A 17,961-nucleotide genomic window follows, 5' to 3' on the forward strand; every position below is an offset into this window, starting at 1 on the left:
GAAACCTGGGGGTAATATAAATACAATCTGGGGGCAATATTTATTAATTAAAACTATGTCTTATAGTTTACAAAGAAGGTAATTAACAACAAAGGTACAATTGACCTTAAAATCCTCAGTGAGCGTGAGGCTTCACATCTTCTTCAGAACTCGGAAGTGCTCGCCAGGCAGGGAGGCGGCAGCTGCGGACACAGGCACAGGCACGACGCCTGCCGACTGTGCAGGACTCGGAGACCAAAAGCCTCCACGAAGCGAAAGATCCTGGTCTCCTCTGGAAGTTCCATTCCCCAACCCCCACTGTCCTCGTATTCCTCTCCGCAAATTTCATTTCCAAGGTAAGTCCTCAGTTTATCGTCGGGAGAATCTGTTCTTGAAAGCTTTAATCGTCTTGGCCATCATTGGGGCAATTTCTGTGAAAAGAGAAATAAGGCAGTTGTTTCAGATCCATGGCAGTGTGGACACCAGTGGTTTACAATCAAACAAAGCCTTGTTACTCTTGGCTCTACACAGCCAGACAAATGGATACAAGCAGCAGTTATCTGCCAACCCCATAGAAAAGCAGCAGCCCAAAGGTAACACTTCCCCAGCACCTGCCAGGCCCCTGACAATCATTCCCTCTAATTCTCACAACTTCACCAAGACTCAGGCTGGACCCTGTACGGTAAGCGGCAGAACTGGAGTTCAAGCCTTGCCAGACTCTAAAGGCCATTCTGAGCCATAATTTAACTCTGCCTCACCAATATCCAAACCAGCCAAAAGCACCCCCTCCCATACCTGTCTGTCCAGTGTAGCAACAGGTCTGAGATGAGCTAAATGCACATACCACCTAAGAACGACTAGCCTGCCCTCTAGCCTGGTTAACCTGAACTGAGCCAAAGTGCAAGTCAGGACTCCCACCCTCCTGTGGGCCCTGAAGTAAATACAGAATAATGCTTTTCTTAAGTTAGGACACCGCTGTAGAATATTGGGGATAGTCTACAGTAGTTAAGTTAGTAAAATATGAAATAGACCCAACTACATATAAAAAAATACTTGGAAGGTGGGGTTATAAGGTTATAAAACTTCAATAAAATTATTTAGCTGTTAATAATAACAGTTGGAAACTCCATGTTATTGCCTGGAGAAACAGGTTTACATTTAGGTTGAAAAAAATAAAAGAAAAAAAAAGCAGAGTACCAAAATGAATATTCACTACGATCATAATTTAAATGACACACGAAAATATGCACTACGAACAAAGCAGGGGAAGGAGGCCCTGACATTTAGACCAGCTGTGTGCAAGGCATCACATACGCTACATCTAACACACAAAGTGTGATGCAGCAGGAATAACATTAGAGGGGTTCAAATACTAGTTTTGAAATATCTGAGCAGGAGCTCCAAGTTACCTACTCTTCACAGTCGGTTTCCTAGGATCACAGGAAACAGCGCTGCTGACCACGGGTGCCGAGTGGGCACTGCTGGTACTCGGGCCGTCGTAGGCCGGCTCCTCGGGGCTGGCGTTAAAGCTGTTGCTGCCGCCACTGCCCAAGCGGCTGCTTCCTGAGAGGTACGGCGCTGGCTTGATCCTGGGACACAGAGCAAAGCTGCTAGCCAAGAGCAGGAGAGATCTGCCCTCGGCACCAGGAGCCTGAAGCTGGCTGGTCTGAGGACTCAGTTCTGCGGCTTTGACCAGCGGACCTAGTACCCTAGATTCTGGTGATGGCTCGGAAGTGACTGTGGTAGGCCTTCAGAATGAATGATAATCTCAACTAACTTTTCACTGTTTAGGTGTAAATCTGTATTTTGACAATGCTAACGTACTTAGATAATTTAGTCATCACAGTAATATGTTTTTTGTTTAAATGGGGAAAGGGAAAAAAGCCTTAGGGGATGTGTCCCAGAAGCCAGGCCCTGTTCTCCATTTAATCTTGACCACCCCCCCGCCCTGACCCCACCTAGGGGCAGGAATCATTATCCGGCCCACAGTGCAGTCAAGGACGCTGAGGCTCAGGGAGGTCAAGTGCCCAGATGGTCAAGGTCAGCCTGCAGAACCCACTCTGCACTGCCACGCTTTCACCCCCAAAATCAATCGCTTCTTGCCCCTGGGCTGCCTCTCAGGGCTGAAAGATAAGCTCTTGGGCTCTCTCTCTCCCTGAGCAGGCAGAAACCACAGAGGAGCAGAGATCTTACCTGATTTTCTCAGGCACAGCTGCACCTCCTGTTCCAAACTTCTCCTGCCTCCTTCGAACATCACGAGGCGGCTTGGCCACAGAGTTGACAAAGGCCATTTTTGCTTGTCGGCCTGCAGAGAAATGGAGATTAATACCCGCCTTCTTGAGCTGAGGTGCTAAAGGTAGGGGATTATCAACCCTGGAAACCCCTCTGTAGGGTAGCATGCACAGTGGCAGAAGAAACACCTCACCCTTTGCCCTCTTCTGCAAATGCAGGAGAGATTTGGGGGCCAGAGGTGATACCTTAGCTGAGCCCACCACGGCCCTGCTGTTGACCAGAGCACAGGGCTCACTATTCTGCCAGACCCACGCTGCCCCCTTACCTTTGGGCTTATTGGCGTGCGCAGATCGGATATTCTTTGTGAGGACTCGCAGCCGCTGCTCTCGGGCATCCTGAAGCCGCAGGTACATCTCCCGCCACGACTCATACTCTTCTGGCCTTTCATCCTTAAAGTCTCGGTGACAATGAACTTTCCATAATTGATCCGTATCTTCAATTAATACCTAAAATCAGAACCAGGACATCATTTACATGCAAGTACTCTTACACATCTCTTTTCCATCCTTAATCACCCAGGGGGACCAGCTTCCTAATGATATTTTGGTCCTCTTAGTAGTAGCAGTAGTATATTAAAATACCACAGTTCTAGGAAAGAAACCCAAATCACTGAATTAAAAAATGTTAAGTGTGAGGCACTATAATACTAGCTGCTTTTGGGGGTTGTGGGGCTAGGAGAGAAGGCAACACAAAAATTAGTTTAAGATCAGTCTTTTCCTTTAGAAAATCAGTGCAGGGTAGGAACTGGGATGAAGTCAAATCCAGGCATTTCCCCATCACTACACTGAACTGCAATGGCCAGGGGCCACTTAAGAAGGATATGTCATAGATCCTTTGAATTAGAGACAGCTAATGCAATCAGATGAGCATCTCCAGCATTAGGAGGATTTGGGGATAGATCTGTTTGTCTCTAGGAGACACCCAGCCAATTATATTCACCAGACACCTGAGTGTCAACACATAGCTCTGTCCCTGCCCTGGATCCCAAGGGCTGTGCTGCTAGAATTCTCCCTTGACCTCTGTAACTAGGCAAGCTCAAGGGAGGTGTGGGAAATGGTCCCCCTCTCCCACCTTTCAATCCCATCTTGATTCTAGCCCAAGAGGCCTACTTAAGATGCCAGGAGCAGGTGCTAAAAACCTGCCTGTTTAAAGGCCCACAGACAAACCCAGAACAGTGATCCGACCACCACCTGCCCATCACCGTGGCAGATTCGGAGACAAAGCTGCTTCTGGAGACGCAAGCCAGCACACTGCCCTCTTCCCATCCAAACAGGATACTCACGTGATTGTATTCCTCTATGCGATATAACTGATCAGGTGTACACCTCTCCAAAACAGGTTCAAGAACAGAATATGGGACGCCTCCCACTTCAAAGATTGCTGCAGAGAATCAAAGGGGAAACGCACTGAGTAGTGGCCAAGTCACCCAGTGTCCCAGTGCCACAACGTGCTGAAGAGCGAAAGAGAAGCATGTGACTTACAGTCAATGTTGTTTTTAAGCACCCGGATGCACTGCTCGTGCAAGGTCATCATTTTGGGGAGATAGGCACACTTGGAACCAGAATAGACCTGCATCTTGGAATTCATTCTTCGTCCGGTAAATCCAGCTTCTTCCTCTTCCTGGGGTGAGGAGAGTGCTGTAGGGCAAGAAAAACAGGAGTGTAAGTGATAAAAGGCACTGAGCAATACAGTGAAAACTCTCCTTCCACCCCATTCCCCAGCCTCCCAGTTTCCTTTCTCAAAGGCAACCAATGCTACCAGTTTCTTGTGTCCTTCCAGAGAGTCTATGCAAATATAAACTAATATTTATTTTATTCCTTTTTAACCAATCAATAACATACTATAACCATTCTGTCATTTACATTTTAGAAATCACATCAGTACATAGATTTTCTACTTTTTTTTTTTAAACGGCTGCATAAGATGCCACTATGTGGATGAACCATGATCCATCTGTTAGTCTCTTGCTAAGGGACACCTATGTAGCATCTAATTCTTTTGCTATTAAAACTAGCCTTTATTTATTTATTTATTTTTGGGCTGCATTTGGGCCTTTGTTGCTGCACGCGGGCTTTCTCTAGTTGCAGCAAGCGGGGGCTACTCTTCGTTGTGGTGCACGGGCTTCTCATTGCAGTGGCTTCTCGTGTTGCGGAGCATGGGCTCTAGGCACATGGGCTTCAGTAGTTGTGGCACACGGGCTTAGCTGCTCCGCGGCACGTGGGATCTTCCCGAACCAGGGATCGAACCTGTGACCCCTGCATTGGCAGGCAGATTCTTAACCACTGCACCACCAGGGAAGTCCCTAAACTAGCCTTTTTTTTTAAGCCCCTATGGAATGTACAGAGTAAAAGGCTGCTGGTAATAGCAGCAGCTAAGATTTAGCAAACACTATGTGTAAAAACCCAGAGCTCAGAGCTTTACCAGCATTATCACTTTCAATCCACCTCATAGGCAGATACCATTATTACTCCCATTTACAGAATATGAAACTGAAGTCCAAGGAAATTAAGTTGTTACCCAAGTTCATGTAACTTGTAGTAGAAGCCAGAGCTGGGATTCAAACCCAAGCCATCAAACTCCAGAACCTGTGCTCTTAGGAAATGCACCAAAATCTGATGACAGATTATGAATGAATTTTTAAAATCATTTTCTCCATTAAAAAAAGAAAATTACCTTTTCGCTTTGGTTGGAAGGCAGACATCAATTCAAGGGAAGGAAGTGGGCGGTAATTGGCCTGTATCACAGGTAATGGAAGGTCTGGTAACACTGGCAGCACATCGCTGGGGACCTGCAGAGAAGAGACCAGTGACTGGAGAGCCTCCTTCTACAAGCACAGCTCCTTCCCACAGTCGGTGCCCAGCAGCGCTGACGTGGCAGGTAACTTCACAGGCGTATCCAGCCTGAAGGAGGGGCGGCAGCCGTGCCCGACACCACCTAAGTCAGGAGACACAGAGAGATGGGCCCAGCACAATGGGATGCCTCAGAAAATACTTTTCTTGGATTCTGCTGACCCTGGTGGCCAGAGAGAGGTGGCCAGAGAGGCCGGGAGGAAATTACTTCAAACTGACATTCAACAGGCCACGGGAAAGCCAGCCCAGACAAACAGCGGTGGGGTCGTCCCTGGGGTCGTCCCGGGAGCTCTGCAGGCCCAGGTGCTCTGGCTGGGAAGGGGCCACAGGGGTTACCTTTTTCAGCTTGGCTGAATGGGATCCAGCTGGCGGAAGCTTCTCTGACTTGTTTTCATTCACCTTAGGTAATTTCTGAACTGAGTCCAAGTTTTTACTAGTGCTTTTTGAATCATGTTTTTTAAATCCTTTTTCTCCAGGAGTCGTGGTTGAAGTTTTCACAATCTTTTTCTTTTTCTTCCGGGGCTGGTCATAGCTGAGGTATGACTCAAAAGACATGGTGGGCTGCTCGAATTCATCATCCATATCTGCCTCCTCAGCTTTAAGAAAGGAGCCCACTGACTTTCTATCTGAATGAGAAGGTTTTACTTTTCCTTCTTGAGTCTTTAGGTTGTTAGAAACCTTCTCTTTTGCCTTGGGCAACAGGTCTCCTGCCCTCTTGCCTATGTCTAAGCTTTCTAGACTCTGCTTGTTTTTGTCTGATTTGGTTTTCTCTGGGTCTCTATATTTTGGCTTTTTAAGGTGGTTGTCTGATGCCACCTCCAAGGGGGGTAAAACCTTCTTGGTGCTGCCCTCTTTTTCCTTCTCTTTCTTGACACCACTAGAGGGCGGTTTCTCCTTTGTACTGTCCCCTGAGGGTGGCCTCCGCCGGTTTTCCTCTTTGGAGATGGCCTTGTGTGATTTTTCTCTGCTCAAAGAAGACTTCTCATCTCCTTTGGCATTCACCGGACGTTTTTCTTTATGGGAAGATCTGTGCTCCTTGCTCTGACTCACGACCTCTTTCCCTTGGGCTTCACCCAGGTGTCGTTCTTGACTGACCCCCAGTCTGTCCTGAAAGGCATTACTGTGGCCTTTGCCAGGCTTCTGGTGTGAAACAAAGGGCTCGTGGTCCTCCTCCAGGGATCTGTAATGGTCCACAGACATCTGATGAGGGCTGGCGGATGACAGTGGGGACTGAACATGGCCGTAATCGGAAGATTCGTGGTCTGAAGAGTAAACTGGAGAAACTCTGTGGTACCTCTTTCTCTCGTCTCTCCTCTCATGACTGTGAGATACTTTGTGAGGGCGCTCAAGCTCTGAGAGTTTTCTGTGTTTTTTCTGTCTGTTATCAGGAGTAAACGACTGGCTACCAGAGGCTTTCCAGCTTTCTGGGTAGTCCCCCTCTACCTCCTCCTCCTCCTTAAGGGCATCCCTGGGGCGCTTTCGAGAATTGCTCTTCTCAAAGTCCTGTTCATCAGGCTCAGTATTTCTAAAATAAAAGAAAAAGAAGATGCAGCAGATATAAATCTCAGGGTAATCCTTGTTCAGAGGACAACGTCACAGGACCTGAACTCACGAAAGAGATGAAGAGTTTACAGAGTTAGAAACAAGGTCTTGGGAAGAAGGTCAATGGGTTCTGCTCAAAGACACTCAGCTAAGTTTTAAAACTGGGAAAGCTGAAATATTCAATAAATGGAAAATGATGAGTTTAACTACAGGACACAAAGAAGATCAAACATCTTGTGGACGTGAAAATACTTTAAAAGCTTTTCAACACAGCGAAATATTTAACTTGTTACATTAAAAAAGGGCTGTAATTTACATCAGTTTATTCACAACTATATAAAAATGCCTTTTAAGAACAGGTTAGAGGGCTTCCCTGGTGGCGCAGTGGTTGAGAATCTGCCTACCAATGCAGGGGACACGGGTTCGAGCCCTGGTCTGGGAAGATCCCACATGCCACGGAGCAACTAGGCCTGTGAGCCACAACTACTGAGCCTGCGCGTCTGGAGTCTGTGCTCCGCAACAAGAGAGGCCGCGACAGTGAGAGGCCCGCGCACCGCGATGAAGAGTGGCCCCCGCTCGCCGCAACCAGAGACAGCCCTCGCACAGAAACGAAGACCCAACACAGCCAAAAATAAATAAATAAATAAATAAAAATTAAAAAAAAAGAAGAACAGGTTAGAAAGAAACATTCCAAAATGTCAATAATGCTTATCTTTGGATGGTAGAATTAAGAAATTTTTATTCTTATTTCTATTTTTAAATGTTTTCTAGTATTCTATAATGATCATGGATTATTGCTTATAATTGAGGCAGAACTGAGGAACTTTTCTTACCGTTCCACAGGAACCAGCTTCTTCCACTGGGCCACTAGGTCCTTGGCAAAGCTTCCGACATGCTCATGTTTTCGCAAGCTATTTACCGTTTTCCCAACCCCGGTCTCCTACAAAGTTGACAAAGGAATTGTTAGAGGGTTGTAGAACCAGGCTCACAATTTTCTAAAGAAATAAGACCTCCTACTTTTCAACAAACCAATACTTCCTTCCAAAAACATACCTTGCAAGTCTCAGTACAAACTTACTTTGTGTCTGTGCCCCAAAACTCTAATAAGACACACAGTAGCAAAGCGCACCAGATTCAGAAGAGGAAAACACTAAATTAAAACACTTCTAGAACTTCAGCAATAATAACAAGAGTGATCATGGCAGGTGTTAGGCACTGAGCTAAGAGCACTGCATACAGTGTCTGAATTAATACTTATTTGATAACTCTATGAGGTTAGGACCTGCCCCATTTTACAACGAAGGAACAGCCTAAAGTCACAAACTTGGATTTGAATCCAGGACTAAATGCCAATGTTCTTTTAATTTTTAGAAAAAAAAAACTGAGATAAAATTCACTATTTTAACCATTTTAAAGTGTACAGTTCAGTGGTTTCCAGAATACTCACAATACTACACAACCATCGCCACTAATTCCAGAACATTTTCATCACCCTAAAAAGAAACCCTGTTCCTCCCAATTCTCCCCACCCCTGGCAATCACTAATCTAACTTTCTATCTATGGATTTGCCTATTCTGGACATTTCATATAAACAAAACCATACAATATGTGGCCTTGTGTCTGGTTTCTTTCACTTCTAAAGCCCATGCTCTTACTGTACAATCTCTCTGGTCGGGAAGGGGAGGGGACATAGCTATATAACATCTAAAATTACACAGTTCTTACCGCAAGAATGTCTACTGTAATAGGCAAGGTGGAGAGTTTCTTCAAATATTTCAATAGCTGCAGAGAATAAAATGAACATTAATTTCTATAAAATCATAATCATTCACTGGAACAAATAAGAATAATATCCAATGGTTAAGTACTTACACTGTTCTGTAGTATACAGTATGATTGTTATCCTTATTTTACAAGTGTGAAAACAGACTCGAAAAAGTTAAGGTACTTGCCCCAGGATGCAAGTAGGGCAGGATTCACTCAGATCTGCGGCTTTAGATTGTGTGCTTTCAGCCACTATGCTACACCAAGGGGAAATAAAACTTAGAGAAGAGAATCAAACCTATCAGCTCTAGGAAAAGTAATCAACAACTATCTTTCTGCCCAGTTTTGAGAAAGACTTTCTGAGAAAGGAGCCAATTTTAGGAAATTACTCATGCACCCGGCATAGAGGAAAGTAAAAAGGAGAAGAGGTCTCTACAGAAAAAGGGTATCATGTTTCCAGAAAAAGTGTGTTTAACAGAACTGGGTTTTTTCGATGTAAGTGGGAAACCAAGATCAATTTCAAGTTGCTAGAATCAGAGCTTTGCCATTGCAAATGGTGAACACAAAATGTCTGGGTAGATTAGAGAAGCAATCTGGGTTTGGTCACATTTCCTTTCTGTATCCTCTTGAGCTAGCTCAAAATCAGATAGCAGAGCTGTTACGACAGAGTTCCAGAGTCAGAGACAGGCTTCAGTTTGGCCCTGCCACTTCCTTGTGGGGTGATCTTGTGCAAGTCACTAACCTCTCTGAACCTCAGTTACTTCATCTGCAAAACAGGAACTGGATCCTGTCTGTACTTCACAAGCTGTGAGGATTCAGAGAGACAAACCATGTGCAGTCTTTAGCCATAGTGCCTGGAATGCTATACAAGCTCAATAAATGCTTCTTATTAATCATTTCATTCATCAACTGACCATTCTTTAAACGGCTACCCTTGATCCTCTACCAGATATTCCCCAGCCAATTCCTCCTTGCTCCACTTCTACCCAAAGTCATGACTGCTATGCCATTCTCTAGGAAATATTTATGTATATATAAATATACCTACCATTCGAGGAGTGCTGAAAAGTACAAGTAGTTCAAAATAGATTAACTGTGACTCCCTTTATATTTAAATATCTGATAACAAGATCTGTTCTTTTTCTATGTGTAGCCCAGGCTACAATTAGTATGCTATATTGCTACTAGGTGGAGTAGCAAGTATGTTTTTCTGGTCATTCTACTTCAGTAATTACCGAACCTGGTTGCTAGGCAGAGCAACTGGATCACATGTGATAATCTTGTTTTGACTGGGAACATATGAGAAGCCAAGTGGTGTATCTAAGGAGTTTCACCTTCATAGTTGAGTGAAAATTATCCTCCACTTCGAATTCGATCACCACCACCATCCAACTCAGGACAAAGTATATGTGTATTTCTTGTCATCAAAGCTATGGGTGCAACGATGAATGCCAATTCCTTTTCTTAAAGGAAAATTTAGAATCATTGAAAAGGTTAAAGACAGGTTGTCTCCTCTAATGCCATTCCCTGGAAGGCATTTATATACTATTTACTGTGCACTGGCTACTATGCTAAGTCCTTACATGTGTTACCTCATTTCATCCTCATTAGCCAACTCTATAAAATGGATATTATGTTCCCCATTTTACAGATATTAAAACTGAGCTCAGTGAGGTTAGGTAACTTGCCTAACAAGCGAGTAGGTCAAGTGTGTTTACCACAGCATGTACTACAAAGCCAGGAGAAATATCCAACATAAAGACACTGTCCTTAGAAGACCGGAAAAGTAAATGGAGCAGTAGTTCATGTGCCTCTTAGCACACTCGACACAAAGCAGAAGAACCCCTCCTTAGTGTTACGTTGTCAGACAGTTTAGAGTCCACAGAGGAAAGAAGGTCACCACCAGGACAGAGTCCCAGGACCTCTACAAAGGCCACATATAAGAATGGGGCCAGAAGTCATTGAAGGTGTGTTCATCTCAAAGCCTAGCACTAACTGGAAGTGTAAATGCTGCCTTTCTGCTTCGTTTTGGGTTAGGAGGGACGACTTAAAAGCAGATGAAACTAAAACCCTAGAGATATTCAAACCAATTTAGCCCAACATAAGAGAAAAAGGGCTTCAGAGCCCCTCTATTTTCAATTAGGTTCAAAAAAGAACAAAGGGGCTTCCCTGGTGGCGCAGTGGTTGAGAATCTGCCTGCTAATGCAAGGGACACGGGTTCGAGCCCTGGTCTGGGAAGATCCCACATGCCACGGAGCAGCTGGGCCCGTGAGCCACAACTACTGAGCCTGCGCGTCTGGAGCCTGTGCCCCGCAACGGGAGGGGCCGCGATAGTGAAAGGCCCGCACACCGCGATGAAGAGCGGTCCCCGCACCGCGATGAAGAGTGGCCCCCGCACCGCGATGAAGAGTGGCCCCCGCTTGCCGCAACTAGAGAAAGCCCTCGCACGAACCGAAGACCCAACACAGCCAAAAATAAATAAGTAAATAAATAAAGTAGCCATAAAAAAAAAAAAAAAAGAACAAAGCATTAAAAAGATAAAGCACTTTGGGTATCCTCAGGTAGGTGGAAACTTGCCGTTATCAAACCAGTTGTAGTTTGCAAGAACTGATAACAAGTCATTGAGAAATGTCAAACATTTGCACAGTCCATGCTTAGGAATCTCAGTTGTCCTCTGCACACTACTTCAACACAAAGAGCTAAAGATATTCATAATGTTGACCCCTCGTTCTCCACTTGCCTTCAAACGGTGTTCTTCGTAGTTTCCACGTTCAAACTGTAACACAGGACAGGTAACTTTACCAGCCATGAAAATTGCTTCCACTTAAATAGTAGGAACCAAGTGACCCTGGTTTGCCTGATACCTTTTTCCCCAAGTAAGCCTAGATCACAGATGAGCTTAAAGTGAAAAGAGAGTTACAGTTAAACACCTATGTTTAATACGAGGAAATCTATGAATATAGGTGTGGAATCAACCCTTTGGCTAATAATGGTTTGAAATCAAGATTTAGTTGTAAGTTCAGTACTGCTATATAATCATCTTACAATTTCAAGAACAACCTGTGGGAGCTTGTTGGGTTAACAGAAGGTTGAGAGGCCAGTGTGCCAGCTTGCAGTTTTCCCTCTGCATTAGCTCATTTGTAAATGCCAACTATTGTGCCCTTTGCAAAAATGATCTTCATAATGCAAAGTCAGAAGCTCAGGGTGAGTTTCTATCTGGGAAGAGAAAGCCCAGATACTCACAATCACTAATAGTTCAAGGAGGATGTGAAGTCAAACCAACCTTTTCTTAATTTTAAATTTCATGCACATCAACTACTGGAAAAGCTACTTCAAAATTTAAATTCTAGTGGGAAAATGTAGACACTACACGGTGCATTTTTTTTAACCCGATGGAAGACCAAATTGGGGAGATGGGGGCGATTTACATCATACTGCTCTAGGGTTTTAAAAAAAATCAGTCACAAACCTACAGTGTTTGGGAAAACAAGCTAGTACTTGGAAATAATGACCATTTATTAGATGCCCACAAAGGGTTATTGTAAAAAGAAACTTGTAAATATGTCTGTCCACTAGGTACTGAAGCCATTATAGAAAATATAACACAAAACAAGTGAAAGCATTTCAGTTTTCACAGACTTAAAGCTAAAATGTCGTCCTGAAGAAGTGGATCTTTGAGCTAGGTATGCACGAGAAGAGTTAAACAGTGGTCTGATAGATGCGTTGAGCAGCCTTTAGAAACGGAGGGAAAAAAACCTCACCTATGACAGGCCAAGAACAGGTGAAGAGAAAGGGGCCCTTCAAGAAAAATTGTAAAGAGTGGAGATTAACATCTACTGAGCTCTTCTGCCTTTTGGTTCTGTCCTGGGAAGAAGCAGGTGAGGAAACTGGCTTAGCAAGGAACATCCCTAATGTCCATGGCTGGCAAATGAATTAGAACTCAAATCTCCTCACCACTTTATTTCCACTGCCTCCCTGGATTATTTCCTCTTCAAAAGCCACTCCGGGGTTCAGAGATCCAACTCTTACACACTGTACACTCCAGCTATAATGCTGACAGAGAATGTCAAACACCTTGAGTGTTTTCATCAATGTATTTCAATTAAAAAAAAAAAATTCTAACATCCACGGGACACTCTCCCAGACACCAAGAAGCTGGATGGAAGAAAAGTCGCAGAGAGAGAAGAATGCATTTAACTTAAGAAAACAGTTAAGGGGGGAAAAAACTAGCTGAGTGCAATTAAAAATGGTTGCCCATCACTCGCAGCAGCCAGAAACGGTAGCTCTTACCTTTCTATCAAGGCCAGAAGGAAATCTAGCTGCAACTTCTAAGCCTTAATTTTTTTCTTTCCTTTCCATTTACAACCTAAGTTTTTAGTTAGGGTGACGTGAGGTTTATTTTGTTTTGAAAGAGATTTACTGAGAAAGCGAAAAGGTCCACGCTCTAATAATCAAGCCAAAGCAATAAAAACGTCTTAAAGACGCAGGACCACACACCGAGCCTAGACTCCATCAAGCACAGGCAGAACCACCTCCTTCTCCCAACAAACATCAAAAGACTCTAAGAAATCAGAAACATTTCGCAGGGCGAGGAATGGAGCGGGCAGGAGTTAACTCTGGGCGAGCTCTCCCGACAGGAAACAGCTGGCCCGGGACGCCGGGGGAGGGCTCCGGGAGCCCCGCCGGCACGCGGGCTCCGGGCGGACACCGCGGGCACCCGGCCCGGGAGGCAGGGAGGCCGGGCCCGCCGAGGCGCGCCGCTCGCCGTGCGGGGTCCCACCGCGTGGGCAGCGGCCAAGGGCCACTAACTTCCCGACCGCAGGCCGCAGACCGGCGGGGCCGCGCTCCGGGTCCGAGCCCCCACGGCCCCGGCCGCTCGGGAAGGAGCCGCGCCCGGGCCCGCGACCGTTACGGGGCCGCGCCGCGCCCAACGCCCGCCCCGCTCCGCGCTGCCCGCTCGCTCACCTTCTTCGGGTCCGGGTTCGCGGCCAGGCGCGCCTGCAGCTTCTCCACAACTTGGAGCGCCGACTCCGCCGCCATCGCTGTCACTGGCGCGGCCTCCTCGCCGGAACTGGGCTCGCGTCGCGTCCTCTGGCTGCAGCTCCGCCCTCCGTGCCTCCCCGGCGGAGACGGAAGCGCGACTGGTCCCTTCCGGGCCTCGGCGAAGTGGGGTGGAGGGGCCGCGGGGCGTGCGGGGGGGGGGGGGGGGAGGCCGGCCGGCTGCAGGCCCCGCCCCCACGGCCTGTGGTTGTCGGGGGTCCGGTCCTCTGCGCCCTCCCGGAGCCGCGTGCGCCGGGAGCTGGAGCAGCTTGGTCCGGGGGCGTGGGCTCCGCACTGGTCGCCGCTGGGCAGCCTCGCTTCTGGTCCTCGTAGTGCGGAGCCACGGCCTGGAAAACCACTCCGGTGTCCAGCCAAGGCAGGATGAGATCACGGCGCCGGACCCTGCCTTTATAAATCCTAGCCCGCCCCCCTTGCGCTGTGAGCCACGCCCCAAATAACACCTGTGTGTGGTTCCAGGGTGGGTTTGCGGCTCAGGAAATCAGGGATTAACGCTAGTGACCACCCTTGATTGGGGGTACTAAGCCCAGTGGTTGAGCTAAGTTTCACTCTCAGTACAACCCAATGAAACGAGGTATATTATCCCCATGTTACAGATGAGGAAACTGAAGCTCAGGGAGACTAAATTAACTTGCATGTGGTCATGTAACAGGAAAGAAGTGAAGCTGGAATGTGAATCTAAACAGTCCAGGTCCACTGTGACCGCACATCTCTGAACAGGTCAAGGATTTGAGACCCAGAGAGTGAAAGTGATTTGTCAAAAGTCAAACAGTTTAGCTACAAGAGGTAATAGCCTGTGTCTCACTTTCTGCCAAAAACAGTGTCTGGTACAGAGGTACCAAATAAATACTTCTTGAATGAATGAATGAATAAATGAATGAATGGCTGGTTCCTCTAAATCAGTAGGGCCTCAATCAGACAAGCCCATGACACCATCCTTGAGAGCCCTTACCCTCATCCTAGAAGCACTAAATTTTACTATTAATAAAGTATTATTACTACTAAAAAAAAAAAAAAGCTACTAAGCAGTTGAAAATTGGTTTAAAACACCAGCATTGATTACATCTTGTTTGATTAGATCATATCGGATTACACACTAATCTGATCACCATCAACAATTTGGCAGTGTACTGAGCCTGACCTCTCACCCAATGTGGGAAAGCCCGGTGGCTCTTCAGGTCTTGCTCTGGGAAAGGTAAAAGAAACAATATAAATTGTTTCTTCAAATGAGCTTTCATTCACTCAGTAAATTGAGAAGCCCCCCTCCCCCCCACCCCCTCTGCTTGGTGCCCTTTCCTCTGCAACTAACACTTTTCAGGGTGTAAATTGTCAATTTATTCTTCTGTCTTCTCACTGAGCTGTTTATTTATCAAGTGCAGTGACTGACCTGTCCAACTTTATTTTATTTTTTGGCTGCACCGTGTAGCTTGTGGAGTCTTAGTTCCCTGACCAGAGATCGAACCCAGGCCCCCGCAGTGAAAGAGCTGAGCCTTAACCACTGGACTGCCAGGGAAGTCCCTGAACTGTCCAACTTAAAATCTCTGTTGCCCAGCACGGTGCAGTCCATATAATCAGCACTGGATAAAAAGTCCATAAAGATTAATAATCACCCATTCAGTGCTCTAAGACTCAGTCATGGGGTGTAATGGAAAACACATCAAACTGGTGTGAGGAGACTTGGATTCTAGTCCTGGCCCTAGAATCTCCCTCTCCTGCACAGCAAATGCTTTTAAATTTACATTTTCAATGCCTTCCATTTTGAAAATGTAACACTGGTGTAATGGAAAAATGGGCCCATTCCTGACACAGAATTGCTGACTAACTGACCTGGCATATACTTAGGACACATGGAACACTTTGTGCACGTTACCCAGGGAGATCTCAACAACCGGAATGAAAAGAAGCAATGTTTGCTGCTGGGGGGTATGCACCCCATCCCTACCCCATTTATGCCAGCCTGAGGCAGGGTTACCTGCAAAGTAAAGAACTCTTACACTTGAATATTTGTCTACGTCTCAAATCAGTTAATTATGTCATATGTGTCATTCTGATTAAAAAGAAAGTTTTTAACCAGTTCTGAAAGTGATACTCTGTATATGTTCACTGGGGGATTACCATCTATCTAATCCTTGGTTTATGCAAGGATTTTCAACAACAGAATGAGTTCCCTAAAGTCAGAGGCTGTTTTGTCCACCTTGGATGAGCAACACCTAGCACACAGGTGACATTCCATGAAGGTTTCTTGAAAACTGAACTAATTATTATTCAACATAAGGCCAGCCCAGAGTGTCATCTGAAAACCTGAGGAGGTTAGCACTATACAGCCCCTTGTGAGAGGACTTAAAGGACCCATCTTTTAAAACAACAACAAAACATGTTCAGAAGGCATGTTTAAGGCTATCCTGGGAGACAAAAATGGGCACGGAGGCTCGCTCTCTTCTGCTATGCACACTTTTTGCAACAAATATGTTCCACTTTTATAATGAAAACAACTTAAAGGCATTTTAATTTTGGAAAAGAGCAATCCCAGGCTGGTTAGCACTAGAGTCATTTAAAACACTGAAAGACAAGAGGGGGGAAAAACCAAACAAAAACAAAACAAAACCAAAAAAACCAACCACTTTGTCTTTGATAGCAGAAAGGGGCCCTTGCCTTTCATGGAATGGTCAAGTGGGATTCTGTGGGCTGGACAGTGTGCTGGGTGAGGAATACTGGTGGGTGAAAGGCTTCCCCCTTGGACCTCTCCTGGCCTGGGCTCTGCCACTCCTCTCTCTAACCAAGTGGGCGGCATCTGAGGTTTGTTGGGTGGTGGATGTAAAGGACACAGGATTGGAGTTCAGTGACAACCTGAGCTCCAATCCCCACCTCTACCAATGTTGGCTGTGGTCAAGTTACTTAAACTGGCTGAAATTGTTTCTTTATAGATTTCTTGTGAGGTTTATTAATATGTTATATTAAGTAACTGACATACAGAGGTTGTTTTTTTTTTTTAAAGAACAAGTTATTAAAGAAAATTCATTGCCTTGGTAAAGAGAATATTATGTTCTGCTGTAAAGGAGGATGTAAAACCATCTGGGCAGCTTTGTTCTGCACAGCTGTAGCCACTGTTCTCTTCCCCAATGGGCTCATTTTTCTGAATTGACTACATTCATCTTTGTTTCACGTACTTCAAACATGTTCAGTTGGTGGTTATTTTACTTAGGGACGGCATCTTTCTGAGTTTCACAGGCTGGATTTGCCCTCCTCAAATGTGGTAATGCAAGCAGAGACTGCCAGCTCCAAGGAATGGTGTCTGAGATTCAAAGTCCACACATTTCATAGACTTGCCTTGAAGTTCAGTTAAACTCTCTACTAACTAGTTAGGGATATCAGACCTAGAAACCTCCTGAGGCCCTTTGTCTTAAGAGGGCAGACAAGCATTCTGTAATGCCCATGGAAAGCAGTCCACTGAGAATCTGTATTTATGGGGCCGGGGCGGGGACGGGGGTGGGGGTGGGGGCTACTATAAAAATAAAGAAGTATCAATGATATACTTTGATACTTTTATACTATGAATTTATATAAATTGTATCCAGGTAGTAACCTAACCACCGGGTCCCTTAGCTCTTTACCTTGTTTCATCTTTGTTATAACATCTATTACAATTTGAAACTGCTTTATTTAGTGGTTCATGTTTTTATAGTCTCTTCCCCCTCTGTGAGCTCCATGAGGCATCACTGTGGCTAAAACTACCTAGAACATAGTAGGCACTCAATATTGACTGAGTTGAATGAAAGGTCTACCTCACGGAATTATTGTTTGGATTTAATGAGATTACGTGTGAACATACCTGGCAAAGTGCTATCAACCAACAATGTTATCTTCATTAATCCTCACCATCCATTTTACAGATAAGGAAATTGATGCTTTGGAAACTTAAGGGACACCATGCCCTCAGCTCCAGAAACTGAGAGTGTGGTTGTGGTCTGTGCTGAGAATGCCCTTAGAGGTAAGTTGTTAGAAAAAGTGTGAGCTAAATAAAAGCAGCTTGCCTGGCACACATAGGGCCGGACAGTAAAGAGAAAGAACAGAGAGGACGGAGGGAGAAGAGGGAGAGATTGATTGATTGGATTAAGTCTGGATCTATTAAATTTTCACCCCCACTATCAGCAAAGGTTTAGGAACCCTCTGAGTTTGGGTGTTCACAGGTTACAAAATCTCAAAGGGGTCCATGTCTCCCTTATCTCTTTGGGAAAACCAACCAACCAACCACTGGGTTAAGTAGAGAAGATTAAGAAGGCAGCACCGGGCTTCCCTGGTGGCGCAGTGGTTGAGAATCTGCCTGCCAATGCAGGGGACACGGATTCGAGCCCTGGTCTGGGAAGATCCCACATGCCACGGAGCAACTGGGCCCGTGAGCCACAATTACTGAGCCTGGGCGTCTGGAGCCTGTGCTCTGCAGTAAGAGAGGCCGCGATAGTGAGAGGCCCGCGCACC

At 45.7% G+C, this 17,961-nt stretch overlaps 1 protein-coding gene and 1 long non-coding RNA gene across 4 annotated transcripts in view; one reads left to right on the top strand and one right to left on the bottom strand.

Moving 5' to 3' along the window:
- Nucleotides 1-12: 12 nt before the first annotated feature.
- Nucleotides 13-13,734, bottom strand: ELOA (elongin A). Of its 3 annotated transcripts, none has more exons than XM_082403610.1 (11): nucleotides 13,393-13,734; nucleotides 8,389-8,445; nucleotides 7,496-7,602; nucleotides 5,457-6,645; nucleotides 4,945-5,059; nucleotides 3,753-3,908; nucleotides 3,554-3,651; nucleotides 2,537-2,717; nucleotides 2,173-2,284; nucleotides 1,393-1,568; nucleotides 13-410 (listed from the first exon to the last, which is right to left on the bottom strand). In XM_082403610.1, the coding sequence occupies exons 1-11, from the start codon at nucleotides 13,465-13,467 to the stop codon at nucleotides 349-351; spliced, it is 2,328 nt and encodes a 775-aa protein (XP_082259736.1). In that variant the 5' UTR covers nucleotides 13,468-13,734; the 3' UTR covers nucleotides 13-348. The 3 variants fall into 3 exon arrangements, with proteins under 3 accessions (XP_082259736.1, XP_082259734.1, XP_082259735.1); XM_082403608.1 differs by having other exon boundaries at nucleotides 1,389-1,568; nucleotides 13,393-13,583; XM_082403609.1 differs by lacking the exon at nucleotides 1,393-1,568 and having other exon boundaries at nucleotides 13,393-13,584.
- LOC309634135 overlaps nucleotides 13,729-17,961 on the top strand; it is a 29,918-nt gene continuing 25,685 nt past the window's right edge. The window contains exon 1 of the long non-coding RNA XR_014247871.1: nucleotides 13,729-17,763. This is a non-coding gene — a long non-coding RNA (uncharacterized lncRNA). The remainder of the gene's footprint in view (nucleotides 17,764-17,961) is intronic.

This window comes from Balaenoptera borealis (assembly GCF_965194805.1).
Source record: "Balaenoptera borealis genome assembly, chromosome: 1".
Taxonomy (NCBI): Eukaryota; Metazoa; Chordata; class Mammalia; order Artiodactyla; family Balaenopteridae; genus Balaenoptera; species Balaenoptera borealis.